Raw genomic sequence first — 22,347 nt, 5'->3', positions numbered from 1 at the left:
CTTGAGGGCGTGCCCCTCTTCCCCCCGCTCTACCACTAGGGCGACGCTGACTACTTGTGTGGTGGTCGCTGTGTATAGCAGGAGGGATTCTCTGTCAGTTGGAGGAACTAGGATCGGGGGCCTTGTCAGAAGCAGTTTGACCATGTCAAGTGCCTCCTAGGCCTCGAATGTCCACTCAAAGTGGTCGGCTTTCTTCAAGAGTTGATAAATGGGGAGACCTCATTCGTCGAGGCATGAGATGAATCGACAGAGGGCGGCGAGGCTCCCTATGATTCACTAAATCCCCTTTATGTTCTGAATCGGGCCCATCCTTGTGATGGCTAAGATCTTCTCTGGGTTGGCTTCGATGCCACGCTCAGAGACAATGAAGCTGAGCAGCATGCCCCTTGGGACCCTGAAAACATATTTCTCGGTATTGAGTTTGATGCCATTCACTCGGAGTTTCACAAAGGTTTGCTCAAGATCGGCAACGAGATGGTTAGCCCATTTAGACTTAACCACGATGTCATCCATGTAGGCCTCAACGGTTCGCCTGATGAGGTCCCCAAAATATTTGAGCATACAATGCTGGTACGTAGCCCTGGCGTTCTTCAAACCGAATGGCATCAAGACATAGCAGAACAATCCGAAGGGGGTGATGAAAGATCTCACGAGCTGGTCAGACTCTTTCATCATGATTTGATGGTAGCCGGAGTACGCATCAAGGAAGCAGAGGGTTTCACACCCTGAGGTAGAGTCGACTATTTGGTCTATGCGTGGCAAAAGGAACGGATCCTTTGGGCATGCCTTGTTGAGACCCATGTAGTCAACGCACATCCTTCATTTCCCTCTCTTCTTTCATACAAGAACAGGATTAGCTATCCACTCTGGGTGGTATACTTCCTTGATGAATCCGTCCTCTGAAAGTTTGGCTATCTCCTCGCCGATGGCCCTAGGTTTCTCCTCGTCGAAGCGACATAGGCGTTGCTTCACTGGCTTGGAGCCTAGATGGATCTTCAATGTATGCTTAGCGAGCTCCCTTGGGATGCCTGGCATATTCGAGGGTTTCCACACAATGATGTCTTTGTTGCCGTAGAGGAAGTCGACGAGCGTGCTTTCCTATTCGGAGGAAAGCGTGGTACCAATGCGTACCATTTTATCCTCAGAGCTACTGGGATCTATGAGGACCCCCTTGGAGCCCTCTACCGATTTGAATGACCCAGTCGACTTTTTCACGTCGGACTCTTCTTCGACGACCTCCTCCTTAAGATCGACGAGTTCCCCGAAGGCGACGATTGCCGTAGCGTCACCACAGCACTCGACCTCGCACTCGTAGGCGCGCTGTAAGGAGGTGCTGACGGTGATGACCCCATGGGAGCCCGACATCTTTAGGTCAAGGTATGTATAGTTGGGGACGGCCATGAACTTTGCGTAGTATGGACGTCCCAGGATGGCGTGGAAGGTTCCGGGGAATCCAACCACCTCAAAGATGAGGGTCTCAGTCCTGTAATTGAACTGATCCCTAAAGGTAATGGGCAGATCGACCTACCTGAGTGGCATGGTCTGCTTTCCGGGTACGATGTCATGAAAAGGCGCTCGGGTTGGGTGGAGGCATGTCCGATCGACGCCCATCTCGTTGAGCGTCTTGGCGTACATGATGTTGAGGCCACTGCCTCCGTCCATTAGTACTTTGGTGAGTCACTTTGGGCCGACGATTGGGTCGACCACAAGCGGATATCTCCCTAGGTGTGGGATGGTATCCGGATGGTCGGTCAGATCGAAGGTTATGGCAGACTCCGACCACCGGAGGAAGGGAGGTGTGGCCGGTTGGGCCATGTAGACTTTGCGGCGCACGACCTTCTAACGACATTTGGAGTCGTAGGCCGCTGATCCTTCAAAGATCAGAAGGTAGCTACCTGATATTGGAAAGCCGTTGTCCTTTTCCTCAGTGTCATCCATAGTGGGGGTAGGGTCTTTCCCCTACTCCCCTTTGTTGGAGCCTCAAGACAAGAACCACCGCATAAGGCCACAGTCCTTGAGCAGATGCTTAACAGGAAAGGCGTGGTTCGGGCATGGCCCCTCGAGTAGTTTTTTGAAGTGGTTTGGAGTGCCCTCCATGGGCTTTTGACCACCCTTGCGGTCAACAGCGACCACGAGCGAGTCCTTGCACTGTTGCTTTTTATTCTTCCTTTTGGCAGAATGATTGGAGGTGCCTTCGCTGGCACCCTCATCCAGCCTTGCCTTGCCCTCGAGGTGATCGAAGATCATTCCGACCACCTCTTCTCCTAAGGCATGGTTGGTGGCGATGTCTAGGAGTTCCTTGGTGGTTCATGGGCCCCTGCGTCCTAGCTTATGAACCAAGGACTCACAGGTCATCCCGGACAAGAAGGCTCCTATCACGTCAGCATCGGCGACGTTAGGGAGCTCATTGCACTATCGGGAGAAGCATCGGATGTACTCATGGAGGGTCTCACCGACCTTCTATCGGTAGTTCTTGAGGTCCCATGGTTTCCTAAGGTGCTTGTATGTGCCCTAGAAATTTCCCACAAAGATCTCCTTCAAATCCGCCCAACTCTGGATTGTGTTGGATGGCAGGTGTTCCAACCACGCTCGTGCTGAATGGGCCAAGAACTATGGAAGGTTGCGGATAATGAAGTTGTCATTATCTGCACCACTGGCTTGACAGGCAAGCTGATAGTCTTCGAACTAAAGTCTGGGGTTTGTCTCCCTAGAGTACTTAGGGATATTGGTAGGTGGTCGGTACCTTAGCGGGAAAGTAGCATTGAGGATGGAGGCCAGAGGGCCTAGCAGGCCAGGGCTTGGGCTTCGGTCCTTGCCATTGCCGTTACATTCGCTATGACAGGGATGATAGCCGCGGTGGGCTCCTTCTCTCGGGTCGCTGTAGGTGCGTCTACAGGCGTCGAGGGTGCTACGTGCGTCATGGTTGTGGCCAAGACATTGATGTATCGGGATTGCAGTGCGCTGCCTGCCGCCTTGTGGTGCCTGGTGGACTGATGTGTCCCTGGCAGGGTGCATTGAGGTCATGGTTAGCCATCCGAGGTCTGATTTGGAACGCGCAAAGGCCCCTACCTGGCACGCCAACTGTCAGTGTTTCAAACAAATACCAGCTAGTAAATTTATATTTGTTGCGCGTTAGGCTTAGATGGTGTACTAAAGGACATAAGGTTTATACTGGTTTAGGCAGAATGTCCCTATGTCCAGTTCGCTGCTGCTCATGTTATTAGTACCGAAAAAGGTTCATAGTAGGGGGTACAAATGATAGAGAAAGGGACAGGTCCCAAGTCTCTAATGGAAAGGTCGAAAGGATGCCAAAAGCTCGGTAGCTGCTTGGCTGTGTGTTGTGTGTGGAATTGATCCCCCTTTAGTGGGGTGTCCTACCCTCCCTTTTATAGACCAAGGGGGAGCAGGGGTTACAGATGGGAGAAAGAGGAAAAACTAGAAGTAGAGAGGGTCCTTCGAAGGCATCGGGTCTTCCTTTTCCCTTAAGCATACGCTGCTGACATGGTAGACCATGCTAGGGATAGCACGTTCATTGATCCTGATAGGGCTAGGCTCTGGCCTTATTTTAGCGAGTGGTCACGTCCCCTCCTCCCCTAGTAGACGGTGAGGTGTGTCAGGGTGCCGAGCCATGATTATGCGAGGAGTAGACTAGGAGGTGACCATACGTCTATCACTATAGATGATGTGAGTTCTCTCCTAGACTATAGTGGTTATCGTACGCCTATGTTAGTATCCACGCCCGAGGGCTGATGGCGGCACCTACAACACTGTAGGACAAAAGTCGACGCCTACAACACTATTTGGGCTCTGCCAAGCCTGGGAGGGCTTAAAGCGCCTGTCTCGTCGTATCCTAACGGTACCTTCTCGAAGGTGCGCAGGGCATGGTCCTCGGTACTGCAGTTGAAAAGAGTATCTCGTCTTACCCTGTGCTTGTCATCATGAAGGGGCAAGGTGTAGACGTCGGGCGAGGTAGAGCCAGCCCCGGAATGTCGATTGAGGCGGAGCCAGCCCTTAGCTGTCAGACGAGGTAAAGCTTGCCCTCAGCAGTCGAGTGAGGCAGAGCCTGCCCTTCAGCCATCGAGCGAGGCGGAGTCCAACCCTCAGGGGTCGGGCGAGGCGCGGGGCAAGAAGTGTAGTTGTGTTCTTGCCTACTCGGGAGCATCAACGCTTGATGGTTATTAGCTCCATCTCATTGGGTACCCCAGTATTAGGTCCCCAGCAACAGCGTAAAGGAACTCCTCTCTGAGCCCACCAGGAGGAATCAACACAAAAGGGTCAGCTCTAGCATCCACCTATCACCTACAACAGGGAGAAATAAAACCCTAAGTACTCAATTATACTAAGCAAGACTTACCCGATAGGAGGAAAGAAAAGACTCCAAGGATATACAAGGCTATCTGGCTTGTGGGTTTATTGCATATGCAGGAAGCATTACTAAATGTGTGTCCTTATATTTGATTTTTATTATCAGTGCATTAGTTCATTAACTAACCATTCTATGTAAGCACATGTACTACTTTCAAGCAGGTGGTAAGCAATCAGATTTCCTTTTTCCATCCTTCATCTTTCAGTTCTTACTATGGTGCTAGAGTTAAGACAAGTCATACCGGAACACCGGTGATTCGCGAATCAATGCCCCTAGCTGGGTACCCTAAAAACACATGCCCCGCTTGTACCCCGGGCACAAGTAGGACCAACCCATCACCCTCCTATCCTGGGTGTCTAGGTCCCCGTTGAAACTGGGACTCCAAGCCCCTGCCCCTGAGTCCCAGACTTAGTGCGGTGCAAGGACCTCCTAACCCAAAAACCACCAAGACAGTCGTCTAGAAAGAGCTAGATCCACGACAAGAGAGCAACAAGTCTTCCAAGCGCCCATACCCAAGTATGTGCTCAAGATAAAAAGTCTGTGACTTGCCTAGCGTCTTATGCAATGACTGGTCCTTAACCGACACAGATAGAGAAATCAGTGTAACCAAGCTATGCCCCGCGTCCGCAGCGACACAACCTCTTACACCCACCAATACCCAAACTATATCCCTGCCCGGTCACCATTTTTCCTTTCCACCATTTATATTTTCCAAGTGATAATAATAATGTAATATATTTCCTATCTCTCACGAGTGACAGGCAATCACTCGACTTCTATCAGATTCCTATAGCATAGCAATCTACATGATCCTGTCATACTAGTAAGACTTATAGGATAAAGATATATATGCAAGTGGGTTTCATTCAACTCCTTAAAACTTAATGCACAAATATAAATTAAACTGCAGAAAAGTAGAGGTTATGCACTAGGGCTTGCCTAGGTAAAATATAATCAGAAATTAGCTTTCCATCATGGCGACCGATCTCCAAAAGCACCAATTCTCCAGCAACTCCCGAAGACTCCGTGATCCATCGACGTCCCTATTATGATGTTCAATACGATGCAAATGCATAGACGTAATTAATCAACTGCAACCGTGATTCATAAAATACGATTTACGCCACTCAAGCTAATGAGCTAGTTCTGATGACGACCGTACCTAGGTTACATAACCATGTTGTCGAATAAGACGTTATTTCCCAACAATTATTTTAGTTATATAAACCCAAGTTGTTTCTTTATTCTATTCTATCAATTTAATCTTTATTCACAATAGGACATCATTATCTATTTAGCAAACTAGTTATTCCGGAGCTACAAAAATTATAGTGAGTACCTAATATTGTTAGGAGCCTATTGTAAAAATTTTAGATCCAACACTATTACCAATTTATCACAACAATTCATGTAAGTTTATATTTTTTTATAATATTAAGTACCTTAAATTAATTATATAGCTTCTACGAATATTATCCAACTATGTGAACAAATTATACTAGCAGGTAAATCATGATTTTAGGAGACTAACAAAATTGGTTTCACCATTTTTGGACACCGACACAATTTTATATTGATTTTGCAAGTTTCAGCCATTTTAAACAAAAACTAGAAAAAGAGATAGGCACTTGGGCCAAGAGGTCCAGACAACGCGGCCTAGCTGGCGCGCACGCGAGCAGGGACCCATGGCCGGCTGCAGCCCATGCGGCCAAGGCCCAGAGGGCAGGGCGCACGCACAGCGCAGCGGCCTAGGCGCGGCGACCAATCTGGCCTAGCAACGCGGAAGCATGCCGGCCTAGACGAAAAACCTAGCGGCGGTGCCCATTTTGCAAAAATGCCCCTGTGTTTTCACAAAACTAACCCGCAGTCCACATATACTATTCGTATGAGTCACGTACCTTTTCTACCTTCTCAAAAGCAGAGCACGGCACAGAGGCACTAGCCGGCAGCGACGGCAACGGCACGGTGGACCACCCATCGGCAAGCCGCACGAGGAGGTCTGCGGACACGACCGTGCTTGGCCCGGCCGCAGCACGGACCGTGGTGAAGCACGGCACGGCGGCTTCCGGCACGGATGACGGCTGGAGGAGCGACACGGGCAACGACGGGCGGGCGTGACGCGCTCAGTGGTGGCGGCGTGCGGGTCATGGCGGCTCGGCGAGGTAGGCCCTTCGGCACCGATGGACCTAGTGCGGATGAGGGTGGGTGCACCTAGGAGAAGCAGCGCCGCGGAGCAGCCGTACCAGCGCGGAGCGTGGAGCTCGCGCGCGTAGGAGATGGGGCAGCGTGCAGGAGGTGGAGCCTGCGTGTGCGGTGGCCGGCGATGGAAGCGCGGCCAAAGCGGGCGCTGTGGCTCAGTCCAGCATGGAACCGCGATGGTGCTCTAGGCTTGGGCGGCTACGGGCGCACGGGAGGGGCAGCGGTGTTGCGGCCGTCTATGAAGGGAAAGTGGCGTAGGGCAACGCGGCGTAGGCCCGCACTCGCGGAGAGGAAACATGAGGGGCGGGACTGAGGGCGCGGGTGTGCTCACGCGCGTTGGCCGGGAGACGACGGGCTGGAGCATGGGCGTCTCCTCGGCAGCTGAGAAATAGAGAAAGAGGGAAACAACGCGAAGCTCAACAGATACAACCAAAGCAGTAGAGGCGCGCAAGGCAGAGAGCAGAGAGCACGACAAGGGCATTGATGGTGCTGCAGTGCGATGCGACGAGTTGGACGATAGCGGGCCACGGCGTATGCGACAAGGTGCTTGGGTGCGTGCTTTGTTCAGGCGGTAATGGCACTGACCTGCTTGTCTGGTAGAGTGAAAAAGAGGAGCAAAGACAAGCAGAGGCAAGAAAAGGAAAAAGGGAGGGAGAGGCAGGACTGGCACAGATTGATCTGCGACGAGACTGAGCAACAGTGGCACACGTGCAGGTGTAGGCACGTCGGTTGCTCGGCTCGGCACAGAGGCAGACAAGGATAAACAGGGGCGCAGACAAACGGACACGCCATGGTGCAGAGCAATGCAGAGCCACGATGAGAGATGTGATGGTAATAAATGCCATGCAACGAGTACGCGGTATGCTAGGAAAAATAAACGAAGCTGTAGCGCTCTCTCTCTCGTTAGTTCGTGCTTATCAAAATAAACACGTGAGTGTGTGTGTATATCGTTCTATTTATTAATGGATTCTATTTTATTTATAAAAGTTGTTTTCCTGCTTAATCTAATAGAACAAACCGTTCGCTATTTATTTGCCAGAATTATTGTCAGACATTCCTAAATATCTTTATGCACTGAGTAATCTACTTAGGTGTTGATTCGAGTCCACAAAAACTGAGTCATTTGATTCACTCACCCCATCAAGTACGTTTTAAATCAAAAATCCGAGAAACTCGTTTCAGAAATTTTTACTTGGACCTAAATCACGGTGCTAAATAAGCTCGTAATACTAGGGATGTTACAAAAGCTAGAGTTGCGTTTTTTTTCTGGATGGAGGGAGTACACCTACTGCCTTGCCTAAGTAATTCGGCCCTAGCTACTAAACGTCGTCCTACCTGTCCACGTTTAATTTCAAGAGTCTGTCTACTACACAACCATGCGTTTTATGCAGTTTTAATACATGATTTTTTTGCACTATAGAATTAGGATCCAACAGCCTTCACTCTTCTTCTACCTCCAGCCTCCACAGATCACATATCACAAATCACAATTTTTTTCTATGGGATGACAAATCACAGATCCGCTGCCGCCGGTGCCACCACCACTGCCATGGCCGGTGCGGGCGCGGGGACCAGCTCGCCGATCGCCGTCGCCGGCGTCGGTGGTCACCGGTGAGAAAGAGAGAGGAAGAGAGATAAAAAAATTCATGTGGTTTTTTGTTAAAACACACGTGTGTGTTGTATAACATTTCTGTTTTTTAATGTTCGCATATCCCATAATTAAAAAAAACTAAGGATAATTGGCTCTCGCATGACTCGTGCACATTCCTATAGGCCGGCTTTGTGGAACTATACTCAAAAGATCAGGTGTCCACTTTGCTCATTAATTTGCTAAATATACTACTAGCACCATCGATTAAATTAAAACAACGCTGACCAAGATAATTAATATGGTATTCTGATGGATAGAATACATAATCATGTGAAAGAGAAATTGAAACTTCCCTTCCTGCCTCTGGTCCGAGTACTATTTGGATCGAATGGCTAAAATTGGATCTAACTGTACAACGATCAGTGGACCGCATCCAGAACAGTGAGCCATTATTTGTACTGATAGCACATCAAAGTATCTTGGACCATATATACATGCATTGTTGTCATAAAGAAAAGAAAGCTAATAAGTATATTTTATTTCCTGAAATAAAGTGTTAAAGTTGCTGATGTGTTTCCTAGACCCTTAATTATTCCTTGTAATAGGATAGATAATCGGGCATTTTAGGACTGTTTGGTTGGGTGGCTAACATCCAATCAGGCTTCAGAAGCTAACTTTTAGTTGTTTGGTTGCCTGTAAATAGTCCGTAGTCAGCCCAGCTAAGCCACTTTTGAGGGGTTATGCAGGCTCTAGAAAAACGAGTTGGGATCCGAGCTTGGCTAAGCCGCTGTTCCAGTCTCATCACCGCCCACACCCGGTTCTCCACTCTCCTCCGCTCGCGCTCCTCTGCTGCTCGGTGGCTCGCTGCTCCGCTCGCCGCACTCGCCCACACCGGCGTCTCCCCAAGGTCCGGCGCGCCTGCTCCAAGCCACGGTCCAGCCGGCGAGCCCTGCTCCTCCACCACCCCGCTAGATCCGTGGTCCTCTACCCCGCCAGGATGCGGATGCACGGTGGAGCCGTCTCCCCGGAGCCAGATGCGCGGCGGCCAGCAGAGGCGCGGACGCCTCCAAGAAGAAGAGGCCCTGCTCCTCGGCTAGGCGCGCACACGGGCAGCGGCCCATGGCCGGCTGCAGCCCATGCGGTCAAGGCCCAGAGGGCGGGGCACGGGCACGGCGTAGCGGCCCAAGCGCGGCGGCCAATCCGGCCTAGCAACGCGGAAGCATGCCGGCCCAGACAGAAAACCTAGCGGCGGTGCCCATTTTGCAAAAACGCCCTTGCGTTTTCACGAAACTAACCCGCAATCCACATATACTATTCGTATGAGTCACGTATTTCATAGTAAGGACCCTGTATAAAATTTCTGCTTGGATTCATACCCTTTTCTACCTTCTCAAAAGCATAGCACGGCACAGAGGCACCGGCCGGCGGTGGCGGCAACGGCGCGGTGGACCACCCGCCGGCAAGCCACACAGGGAGGTGCGCGGACACGACCGTGCTCCACCTGGCCGTGGCACGGACCGGGGTGAAGCACGCCACGGCGGCTTTCGGCGCAGATGACGGCAGGAGGAGCGACACGGGCAACACGGGTGGGCGTGACGCGCTTGGTGGTGACGGCGTGCGGGTCACGGCGACGGGCGGGCATGACGGACCTGGCGCGGACGAGGGTGGGTGTGTCTAGGAGAAGCAGCGCCGTGGAGCAGCCGTACCAGCGCGGAGCATGGAGCTCGCGCGCGCAGGAGATGGGGCGGCACGACCGGGACGGCGGGTCATGGAGCCTGTGTGCGCGGTGGCCGGCGATGGAAGCGCGGCCACGGCGGGCGCTGCGGCTCGGTCCAGCGCGGAACCACGGCGGTGTTCCAGGCTTGGGCGGCTGCAGGCGCACGGGAGGGGCAGCGGTGCTGGGGCCGTCCTAGAAGGGAAAGCGGCGCGGGGCAATGCGGCCTAGGCGCGCACTCGCGGAGAGGAAATGGGAGGGGGCAGGACTGAGGGCGCGAGCGTGCTCGCGCACGTTGGCCGGGCAACGACGGATTGGAGCTTGGGCGTCTCCTCCTTGGCAGCTGAGAAATAGAGAAAGAGGGAAATAGCGCGAGGCTCGATAGAAACAAGCAAAGCAGTAGAGGCACACAAGGCAGAGAGCAGAGAGCACGACAATGGCATTGACGGTGCTGCAGTGCGACGCGACGAGTTGGACGGCAGCGGGCCATGGCATACGCGACAAGGTGCTTGCGTGCGTGCTTTGTTCAGGCGGTAATGGCCCTGACCTGCTTGTCTGGTAGAGTGAAAAAGAGGAGCAAAGACAAGCAAAGGCAGACAAAGGAAAAATGGAGGGAGAGACAGGACTGGCACGGATTGATCTGCAATGTGACTGAGCAACAGTGGCACACGTGCAGACATAGGCATGTCGGTTGCTTGGCTCGGCACAGAGGCAGACAAGGATAAACAGGGGTGCAGACAAACGGACACGCCGTGGTGCATAGCAATGCAAAGCCACGACGAGAGACGTGACGGTAATAAATGTCATGCAACGAGTGCGCGGTACGCTAGAAAAAATAAATGAAGCTGTTGCGCTCTCTCTCTCTCGTCAGTTCGTGCTTATCAAAATAAACACGTGAGTATATATATATATATATATCGTTCTATTTATTAATGGATTCTATTTTATTTATAAAAGTTACTTTTTCCGCTTAATCTAATAGAACAAACCGTTCGCTATTTATTTGTCAGAATTATTGTCAGACATTCCTAAATATCTTTACGCACTGAGTAATCTACTTAGGCGTTGATTTGAGCCCACAAAAACTAAGTCATCTGATTCACTCAGCGCATCAAGTACGTTTTCAATCAAAAATTTGAGAAACTCGTTTCGAAAATTTTTACTTATGCCTAAATCACGGTGATAAATAAACTCATAACACTAGAGGTGTTACAAAAGCTAAAGTTACGTTTTTTTTAGATGGAGAGAATACACCTACGGCCTTGCCTAAGTAATTCAGCTCTAGCTACTAAACGTCGTCCTACCTGTCCACGTTTAATTTCAATCATATGCATGCATTGCATCAAACTTGAGGGAAACAGAACGCACTGGTCCAATACAAACTGTCCATCTATATCAATCCCTATCGTCTGTACCTTTTTCTTGTAATGTTTTGAGTCTGTCTACTATACAACCATGTGTTTTATGTAGTTTTAACATATGATTTTTTTTGTACCATAGGATTAAGATTCAACAGGCTTTACCCTTTTTCTACCTCCAGCCTTCACAGATCACAGATCATAAATCATAATTTTTTTCTATGGGAGAACAAATCACAGATCCGCCGCCGCCACCACTGCCATGGCCGGTGCGGGTGCGGGGCGAGCTCGCCGATCACCGTCGCCGGCGCCGGTGGTCACCGGTGAGAAAGAGAGTGACAGAGATAAAAAAAATTCATGTGTGTTTTTTTTGTGCTAAAACACATGTGTGTTGTATAATATTTCTGTTTTTTAATGTTTGCATATCCCATAATTAAAAAAAACTAAGGATAATTGACTCTCGCATGAATCGTGCACATTCCTATAGGCCGGCTTTGTGGAACTATACTCAAAAGATCAGGTGTCTTTACATCGGTTCTTGCTGTTACAATTTCTATTCTAGCACCCAAAGAATCGGAGGATACTAGTTGCTTCATTTGTCTCAATTGTGTGTACCATGAGAAACAAGAAGATATATTGCGATTTGGGAGATGCAAGCCAATTTGTTATCCGATGTTCATGGACCTATGGCGACGAGATGAACAGAGAAGATAGAAGGGGATGGAGGTAAGGTCACCATTGCACAGAAGAGGTAACACTACCAAATAATGCAGGCAACCAAACAAAAACTAACTTAGCCAGGCTTAGCTAGCACATGACAACCAAACACTACTAGATGGCTTGACTTGAACAGCCTAACTCAAGTCTGGCTTATTTTTCTATCCAGGTTAGTTAGAGCCAACCAACCAAACACGCCCTTTTATTACTCAGTTGCTGCAGTGTTGGTGAAACGAACTCCCTTATGATGTAGGCTCTCTCTGTGTTTAGCTAGATGTTTGATACAGATGCCTAGCTGCTCGAAGTTCATCTGTGTGTCTAGTTTCTGCCCCATGACTCAAGTCTGAACAATGTTCTGTTTTCCGTTTACCAGTTTACATGAATGAAAATGGAGGTGACCTCGCGTTAAAAGAAAATACATTTCATTTCCAAACCATCGATGGTATCTGTTTGTAGTTTTCCCGAGCTAGCAATGCTACGAGGTAGGAGTCAAATCAGCCTAAACTTTGCATTTAAAACAAGAGTGAAGTCCGATTCACACCCCTGAACGAGTCACTGAATTCGAAAGACCCTCTCGAATTTCAATACTAGACAATATACATACTATAATATTTAAAACCAGATAAAATACTGTTTTGACCATTTCAAAGTTATTTCTTGGGTGGTTTTGTTGACGGGCAGTGAGGCCCACTTTCATTTGGTCTATCTATTTCTCTTGTATAAAAAAACATGGCTTTTTTATATGAAGTCGTATAAATACAAATTTTATATCAAAGTTATAGAGCTCGACACGTCTACAACTTTGTCCTCGATAACTTCATTTAATATATTTATAGGATCAAATATTAGTTTTAAGTTATCAGATTTTCAAATTCAAATTTTTGAATTTTTTAAATGACCTCGGATATTGACATAGCCAGCAAGGTCTACAACTTTTTAGTTGTCAATATTTTTATCAGATATGGTTTAGATCCCCAATATTTGTTTTAATTGCCCTAATTTTGAAATTCATTTTTTTTGAATTTTTCAAATGACCTCTGATGTTGACGTGATATGATCTATAACTTCGTAGTTAACAATCTTTTTATTTGAGATCGTTTAGAGACCAAATGACAGGTGGGCCTGTTTGGCATGGCTCCTGCTTTGGTTCTGTTAGTAGCTTCTGCGGAGGAGCCATACCAAACACTTTAGGAGGAGTCATTTTCTAGTTAGTAGTAGAGGAGTTGGGGCTGTTTTTAGGTCTGGAGGAAGAACTGCAATGTATGACTCCCTCTGAGGAGCATTTGAGGAATCATGTTGTCGACAGAATATCATCGGCAATCATCCGAGGGGTATCCCACGAAGGCAGATTGATCGGCAGAGAGGCGTGTAATCAAGAACAAGAAGGCAACAGAGACACGAGTTAGACAGGTTCAGGTCGTCAGTATGACGTAATACCCTACTCCTGTGGTCTGTTGGACTGTATTGACTATCGTATGATATTGCGTGATTTTGGAGGGGGTCACTGCCCGCCTTATATAGTCCGGAGGGCAGGGTTATAAGTCGGTTAGATCTAGGAGATAACCGGAAAGTAATAACAGATTACAGGAATCGTGGGATCATACGTATCTTAACGGATCTCGTAGTATCTTTAGGATATCTTTCTGGTGTCATGCGGGAGGCGTCGAGCAGAGTCGTGGCCCGCAAGGCTTCGTCGTGTGGGCTGGGCCGCCCCTGAGGGAGTAGCCCATGTGGTCTGTCGTGGGTATCCGGGGTCGTACCCCCCATAGCTAGTCCCCGAGCGCCTTGTACCCATTGTGCAACGCCGTCTTGAGCTTGTCCGAGCAGGTACGAACAAAGCCGAGCAGTCAAACTCATGGTCCAACCACAGTGATGAGTTGCTAAGCAGTTGTGAGGAGTTGCCGAGCAGCGTGAACTGTCGCCGAGCAATGTGAACCATCGCCGAGCAGTGTAACCCAAGTACGGCTTGCCATAAGGGTGTAAGGAGCTCAAGTTCAGAATCAAAAATTTTCTCACAGCGGACCAAATGTGCCCACTTAGAGTCCGGCCATGAGAAAGGGAGATAGTCTTCTTTAGCATCAAGAGACGCGGAGTCTTCCAGATTAAAGCAAACACACTCACCGTAAGGTGAAGTATGCTCACTTAGTCCCCGAGCCTGACAGTAGGTGACGTAGTCACGTGGTGTCAGGGTCCAAAGTAGAAGACCAGCCGAGCAGGTAGCCAGTCCCCGGGCATAGCCTCGAGATGAAAAAAAAGCACATTCACCGCAAGGTGAAGTGTGCCCTCTTAGTCCCCAAACCTGACAGTAGGTGTCGTGGTGCCAGAGTAAGAAACAATTAGTGTTCGCCTAAACGACCGATTAAACGACCACTAAATGGTAAACGGTGGTAAACTGTTTTGTTTAGTGAGTAAACAGAAATTAAACGGTTGACCGTTTAAATGGTCAAAAAACAGGAAAAACGGTTTAAACGGCCTAAACGGAACGAAGATCAACAATATTAAACGGGCTAAACAGCTGTTTAAACGGCTGTTTAAGCGAACACGAGGTAAATCTAGTTCAGTTTTGTATGGATAAATTTGTATACTTAAGTTTATTATATTTATAAATGTGTACACTTGATATGTTACATGCATAAATATCTATATTTGGTTCTTTTCACATGCATAAATATATATACATACCAAAATAATTGATTTTTACTCAGATAAATATGTATATATAGCTAGAATACTTGATTTTTTACATGCACATATATAATTATATGTATTTTTTTAAATTACAAAATCGTTTAGACCGTTTAACTTCGTTTAAACACCGTGTAAATAGCATAAACGCTAAATGAAGGGCGACCGTGTAAAGACTGTTTACGTTTAGGAAAACATTGGAAACAGTAGACAACAGAAGAAAGTCCCCAATGTGGTGAGGAACCGAGACGTAGTGCTGACGTAGTCCCTGAGCCACAAAAGGTGATCTTTGGAGAAAACAAATCATGGAGAAAAACCAGGAGTAATGGTTGTACAATAGTAATTACTGAGCCGTAACAGTTGACGGAGAAGTCGACGAATATTCAGCGAGCCGTAACATATTGCGGAGATAAATGTGCGATACGGGCCACAGTTGCGCGAAAGCCCAGGTAACGGCCCACCTTGCTATTGCGGAAAAGTCGGAGAGGCATCAATCCAGGAGCGGTTTCCCAAAAACCCTCGAATACGAAAAGGTGGGGAGAGTACTTTATAACTGCGTCGCCGCACCCCGCGCTCCCACCTTTGCCACTTTGCCATTTCATCTTCCTCCTTAGTCGTCACACTGCTAGATCCATACGTGCTTCCGCCACCAATCCCAAATCAGATATGAGAAATGGCACCGAAAAAGGGAGTTGTGAAACCAAAGAAGGCTGCGGGCGTAACTAGCCGTGATGAGGAATGGGTGCCATCGAGGATGGGGGAGGCGAAGATCAATAGGATGGTGGAGGCGGGTGTTCTTCCTGACCGAATCACCACCGGATGGCGTCCAGCCAGCGGTGAGCCCTTCCCAATGCTCCATACTAATGAAGTAGTGGTGTTTGAGGATTATTTCTGGCACGGGTTGGGATTTCCTATTCATCCTTTCCTGAGGGATCTGTTGGAGTTCTGGGTAATTAGTCTGTGCAATCTCCAGTCAAACACCATCTTGCACATCGTGATATTTATCCACTTCTGCGAAACGTATCTGGGGGTTCTTCCGCACTTCAACCTCTTCAGACACCTGTTCTGGTTGAAGAAGAAGGGCGGCGGTGGTTCTAAGGTGGTCGGTGGCGTATATCTGCAACTCTAGGATAGAATGGCGAGCGAGTACATCACTGTACCACTGAATACTTCTCTAAAGGGGTGGAACATCAGGTGGTTCTACATAAAGCAGAGCCATCCTACAATCTGCTGCGACATCGACCACATCCTGGAGAGCCAAAAGAGCTGGTCGGAGAAGCCAAGCAGTGCCGACATGGAGCAGGTGAGGGAACTCCTCGACCTGATAAAAGGCGTGGAGATTAACAATGGACTGGTGATGGCGAGCTTCATAGTACGCCGTGTCCAGCCTTGCAAGGAGAGGGCCCACCCGGGCTTTGACTTCAAGGGCGACGACGACGGCACCCGGGAGATAATGGAGAGGCTAACGAGGAATGATGTGCTAGAGTGGGCCGCAGAGCTATTCGCTCCAAATGCCTCGTTCAGCGTACCAAGGCCATCGAGGGCCTTCAACTGTACAAATCCACCTCATCAGGTACCCATCGCAATTGTTTTGTTCGTGATGCTTTTTATCCTTTGTCGTTGTCGTGTGGTGGACAGATTCAATTATGCAAAGATCCATTCATAGAAAAGGGTGGTGTACTTCTCAGGCGTGCCGAGGGGTGATTGGCCGCAGGTAGTAGATGCTCAGCCACCAACATAGCCTGAGTAGGGAGCCGTCAGCATCTCGTCAGAGTCCAGAGGCGTGGACGCTGGTTAGATGGAGAGTCCATCCCCAAGGTCAGAGAAAGTCTAGGGGAAGAGGGCAGCGGTAGACGAGCCAGCCCAGAAGAAGAGAAAGACGGCGGGTGCCGCTCCCCTCAAGCCGGCGGCATCTCGCTTGGCGGTGACTAGGCCACTCGGATGCGGAGCGCCGTGATGTCCGAGTGGTCAGATGATGATGAAGTGCTAGTGGCTCCTCCACCGAGCACTAAGGCGCCTCTGTGCAACATGCACGCGGAGGGGCAATCAGAGGGAGGCGAGGTAGTCCCCGAGCAGCAAGCGATGGAATTCCCTACGCAGCAGGTGAAGGGAGTCCCTGAGCAGTGGGCGGAGGAGACGCCGATGGTAGAGACCGCGAGACCTCCACCCCAAGACGTAGGAATTGACACCAAGGCCGCAGCTGGGTGCTCGGGTAGGCAACGCCGGTTCAGAAAAATCTACCAGAAAGCCGATACGTAAGTACCCTTGTCTTGGAGTTATTTGGTTGTCATATCCTTATCCTTTCTTGGCGATTGATGAGCTGATCTAATGAGAAGCGAGGCGTATGGGGGATCTGACCCCGCCCGTCCAGACTGATGAGCAACTGAAGGCTGGTCCCGAGGCGGAGGAGATGCCGGAACAAACTCGATGCCATGGTTGTTGGAATCAAGCTGGTGCTTGACTGTGTCAACCTAGAGGTGGCTCCTCAACCTGACAGCAGGCCACCATGTTCAGACACCATCATCGAGAGGTGCAAGGTGGCATGGGAGAACTTTAAGATCTTCAACCGCGATGCCATTGTTACTGTCGTTACTCATGCTCTTGCGGTGGTCCGGTCCCACTACCCAACCGTCAACCTTCAGGCGATATGGGCCGGATTCACCGGAGGGATGGGTGAGGTGAAGCACCAGCAGCTAGAAGATTAGGTGGAAGATGCGGCGAAGAAGCTGGCCAACGACATCGACCTGTTCGGCGAGATGGACGGCGATGGTGAAGCTCGGTGATCTCCTCGGAGAGTTATGCTGTACTAACTGGAGAGAGTAGTTAGAACACACAGGGGCGCAGATAAACTTTTATGGATATATATAAATGTTGTAAAGTAACAAGTGCATGTTTATGCAGTTTGCTGGTATTATGGTGAAAAATCGTTATAGTATTAACCCTAAAGCAATTATACGTAGTATAAATAGCGTCTGAGCAGTCAGTGCGTTACTGAACTCTTTGGCCTTAGCTGGCCCATAGTCCATAACATCGAGCGCGTAGCCCGTGCACATGTGGGAGGAATAGGCGTGAATAAGGAACCGTAGCCGACCACCCATAACACAGAGCGTGGAGCCCATAACACGTGTAGGGAGAGATCAGAGACTGGGTCTTCTCCATAGAGAACAGAGCGGAACGTGTGCTGCTCGGCGGTTAGCAAAAATAACTTGGAGATAAAGTAGTATAAGTGGCGTCCAAGCAGTTTGTTCTTCACTGAGCTCTCAGCCTTGGCTAACCCATAGTCCATAACATCGAGCGCGGAGCCTATGCACATGAACGAGAAACAGTGTGACCAAGGAACCGTAGCCAACCACCCATAACGCAGAGCGTGGAGCCCATATCATGTGTAAGGAGAGATCTGAGACTAGGTCTTCTCCATAGAGCACAGAACAGAACGTGTGCTGCTCGGTGGTTGGTGAAACATCTTGAAAATATGGAGAAACGCGTCGGAGTGTTTATGGCGATCACATGTTGGAGATATGGAGAAACGTGGCGGAGCAGTTATGGCGATCACATATTGGAGTTCGTTAAGGAGTAGCTTAGAGCTTGATGACCGTAAGTGGAGATTAAATCATATTGGAGAAACAATGGAGACAAATTATGGCGACCAAAACTTTATTCATCATGGAGTGGAGAATGCATATCTAGAGCATTTCAAGGATAGAAACGTATAAGGTGCTTGATGTGCCATGAGTTGGGGATATCGATTCTGTCCAAGTCGCATAGCCAATAAGACCCTAGTCGGGTAACCTCCTTGATGACATAAGGCCCTTCCCAGGGGGAGGAGAGCTTGTGCATCCCTTTGGTTTTTTGCTTTCTGTGGAGAACGAGATCACCGACAGCAAATGAACGACCTTTGATGTTGCGATTGTAGTACCTCCATAAGCCTTCTAGGTATTTGGATGTGCGGACATAGGTGATTAGGCATTCTTCCTCGGCCCTATCGATGTCCTGTGTCCGAACAGCTATAGCTTGCTCTTCCTCATAATGTTCCACCCTAGCTGCTCAAAAGGCATTGTCCGCTGGTAGTAGGCTTCTGAGCCGTAGACCAAGAAATATGGGGACACACCGGTGCTATGACTAGCTTGAGTGCGCAGTCCCTAGACCATAGCTGGTAGCTCTTTGAGCCATCTACCCGGATGCTTATCTTCTTTCTGATATAGCCCCTTTTTGAGGGCATCAAGGATCATGCCGTTTGCCCTTTTGACCTGGCCGTTGGCTCTAGGATGGGCAATAGAAACGTATTTAATGGAGATGCATGGATCTTCGCAGAAGTCCCAAAAATGATGACCAGTGAATGTGGTTTCGAGGTCGATGATAATGCTGTTCGGGAGACCAAATCTGTGGATGATATCTTCGAAGAGCTCGACTGCTTTCTTTGTAGTAGCCGAGACGAGCGGTTTATACTCGATCCACTTGGAGAACTTGTTGATGGCGATGTACACATACCGAAAACCACCTGACACTAGCTTGAAAGGCCTGATCATGTCTAGTCCCCAGCATGCGAAAGGCCAGGAAGCTAGGATGGTCTACAGTTCTTGTGCCGGCACGTGTATTTGCTTGGTGAAAAATTGGCATCCTTCACAACGTCGGACGAGGTCTTCTACATCAGAGATGGTCATGGGCTAGTAAAAACTAGCTTGGAAAGCTTTGCTGACCAGGTTCCTCGAGGCTGCATGGTTGCCGCAGGAACTAGAGTGAATTTCGAGAAGTAATCTCACTCCCTCTTCTTGGGTGATGCATTTTTTTAGTATCCCTTCCTTGGCACTTTTCCTCATCAAGTTGCCGTCCACCAGCACATAATGCTTGCTTCAATGGATTAGGCATTCGGTTTTAGTCTTATCAATGGGTACTTCGGCGCTGCTGAGGTACTTGATGAACTATTCCCTCCAATCGGTGGCCAGCGAAGGTACCATAAGTACCAGCTGCTCGGCGGGGAGAATCTCTTGAACTTCTTTCTCTTCCTTAATGGATGACGCCAAAAGATCTTGAACAAAGACCCTAGGCAGAATCATGGCACGAGAGGAGCCTAACTTGGATAGGTGGTTGGCGAGCTGATTTTGATCTTGTACCCCGTGGTGGTACTCGATGCTATAGAATTTTCCTTCAAGCTTCCTAATTTCAGCATAGTATGCATCCATCTTGTCACCGGAGCAGGACCAATTTTTATTGAGCTGATTGATGACCAACACGGAGTCCCCGTATACCATGAGGCATTTGACCTCGAGGTCAATGGCGATATGGAGTCCGTGGAGACACGCTTCATATTCAGCGGGGTTGTTGGAGGCCAGAAAATATATCCGAAGAATGTATCAGAGCTTATCCTTGGTTGGCGTGATGAATAGAATGCTTGCACCAACACCGTTGATGTTAAGGGTGCCATCGAAGTACATCACCCAGTGCTTGGGGCAAGTGGCGGCGATGGGCTCTTGAATCTCGGTCCACTCAGCGATGAAATCAGTGAGAGACTGTGACTTGATGGTAGGCCTACTTCTGAATTCGATGGAGTAAGTGCCGAACTCGATAGCCCACTTAATGATGTAGCCATTGGCCTCTTTGTTGCGGAGAATGTCCCCTAGAGGGAACTCGGTGACCACGGCGATCTTGTAATACTTGAAGTAACGGCGGAGCTTGCGTGACATGATCAGAATAGCATATAGCAGTTTCCGAACTTGAGGATAACGAGTTTTGGGCTCATTAAGGACCTTGCTGATGAAGTAGACCGAATGTTGCACCTTATAGGCATGCCTGGCCTCCTCGCATTCAATGACAATAGCTGTGCTAACGACACAAGAAGTGGCAGTGATGTAGATTAGGAGAGTCTCATCTGGCCGTGGTGCCGTCTTGATCGGAGGCTTTGTTAGGAACAACTTGAGCTGCTCAAAATCTATGTCTACCTCCTCTGACCAGGAAAAGCACTCGAAGGCCTTGAGGAGTTTGAAGAACGGTAGTCCTTTTTCACCGAGGAACGATATAAAGCAGCTGAGAGCAGCCATGCAACCTATAAGCTTCTGTATATCCTTGACGCATGTTGGCTGTTTTATGTTGGTGATGGTGGAGACCTTGTCGGGGTTGGGTTTGATGCCACGTGCGCTGATGATGTAGCCTAAGAGTATACCGGACAGAACACCAAAGATGCACTTTGAAGGGTTCAGCTTCCTTCGGTACCTTTTCAAGTTGGTGAACGTTTCTTTGAGGTCGGCGATGAGATTATCGGTGGTCTTGGACTTGACGACCACATCGTCGATGTAAGCTTCGATGTTGTAGCCGATCTATTGATCAAGGCACATCTAGATTGCCCTTTGGTAGGTCGCCTTGGTGCTCTTGAGTCTGAAGGACAAGGTGGTATAGCAGTATGCACTGAAAGGCGTTATGAACGACGTCTTGATCTAGACTTCTTCCTTAAGGGAAATCTGGTGATAGCCGGAGTAACAGTCGAGGAAGGAGAGTAGTTCACAGCCGGCGGTGGAGCCTACAACCTCATCTATCTGAAGTAGACCAAAGGGGTCTTTAGGGCAGTGTTTGTTAAGTTCAGTGTAATCAACACACATTCTCCATTCTTTATTCTTTTTTGAATGAGAACAGGGGTTGCTAACCACTCAGAATGATGCACTTCTTTTATGAATCCAGCAGCTAGGAGCCATTTTATTTCTACCCTAATAGCCTCCTTCTTATCTGGCATGAATCGGTGGAGTTTCTGCTTGATCGGTTTGGTGGTCGGCGAGACATTCAAGGAGTGCTCGATCTTCTCCCGTGGTACCCCTGGCATGTTTGTAGGTTTCCAAGCAAACATGTCAGCGTTGGCACGTTGGAAGGAGACTAGTGCACTTTCCTATTTGGGATTGAGGTGAGCCCCAATCTTTATGGTCTTGGAGGGGTCATCGAGGCCAAGGCCAACCTCCTTGGTTTCCTTGGACTTGGCAGAGGCGCGAGGAGGCTCCAGCGATGGCATCTCCAGGTCGTCGGCAGGCACCGTCTTGGCGTTGGTGACCACACTAGCCATCTGGATGGAGAGGTCAGTGGCTTCGGTGAGGGCAAGACTCTCTATCTCGTAGGCGTAGGCGATGGAGAGGTTGGCCCATAGGGCCAGGACTCCTATAGGCGAGGCATCTTCAGCACCAGATAAGTGTAGTGCAGTACAGCCATGAACTTGGCTAGAGCTAGCCGACCAAGTATGGCGTGATAGGCGGTGTTGAAGTCGGCGACAAAAAGGTCCTAATGGCTAGAGGGGGGTGAATAGCCTATTAAAATGCAAGCCACCTATCACAATTCGAGTATAGATAATATCTATCAACACAAAAGTGATGACACTACCCTAAGTTAGTGTGCTCTCAAAAGCTAACTAAAGAGCCACACCAACCAAGCAATTAAGCTCTCACAACTAGGTACACCAAAGAGCTTGACAACTAGTTTGCGGTAAGGTAAAAACAGTAAGCAAGATAGTTATACCACCATGTAGATGAATGAGCCAATCAATCACAAGGATGAATAACAATGAAGACCAATCACCTTAGAATCAATGATAAACACAATGATTTTTTACCGAGGTTCACTTGCTTGCCGGCAAGCTAGTCCCCGTTGTGGCGATTCACTCACTTGAAGGTTCACGCGCTAATTGGCTTCACACACCAAACCCTCAATAGGGTGCAGCACAACCAACACAAGATGATGATCACAC

At 48.9% G+C, this 22,347-nt stretch overlaps 1 protein-coding gene across 1 annotated transcript; it reads right to left on the bottom strand.

Annotated features, from left to right (window-relative positions):
* Positions 1-837: 837 nt before the first annotated feature.
* On the bottom strand, positions 838-1,365 carry LOC136544072 (uncharacterized). The gene is made up of 2 exons (XM_066536346.1): positions 1,186-1,365; positions 838-1,098 (listed from the first exon to the last, which is right to left on the bottom strand). Exons 1-2 carry the CDS (start codon positions 1,363-1,365, stop codon positions 838-840), a joined length of 441 nt encoding a protein of 146 aa, XP_066392443.1.
* Positions 1,366-22,347: the final 20,982 nt, after the last annotated feature.

The sequence above is a fragment of the Miscanthus floridulus genome, chromosome 3 (genome assembly GCF_019320115.1).
Source record: "Miscanthus floridulus cultivar M001 chromosome 3, ASM1932011v1, whole genome shotgun sequence".
Taxonomy (NCBI): domain Eukaryota; kingdom Viridiplantae; phylum Streptophyta; class Magnoliopsida; order Poales; family Poaceae; genus Miscanthus; species Miscanthus floridulus.
The sequence above is the reverse complement of the archived record's forward strand: the minus strand, read 5'-3'. Positions and strand labels throughout refer to the sequence as shown.

What these genes read in the sequence shown, in the direction of transcription:
- LOC136544072 (XM_066536346.1), bottom strand. Translation starts at nt 1,365, where the DNA reads ATGTCGGGCTCCCATGGGGTCATCACCGTCAGCACCTCCTTACAGCGC. An exon ending in CGACTGGGTCATTCAAATCG is followed by an intron (nt 1,099 to 1,185) that starts GTAGAGGGCTCC and finishes TCCTCCGAATAG; the next exon opens with GAAAGCACGCTCGTCGACTT.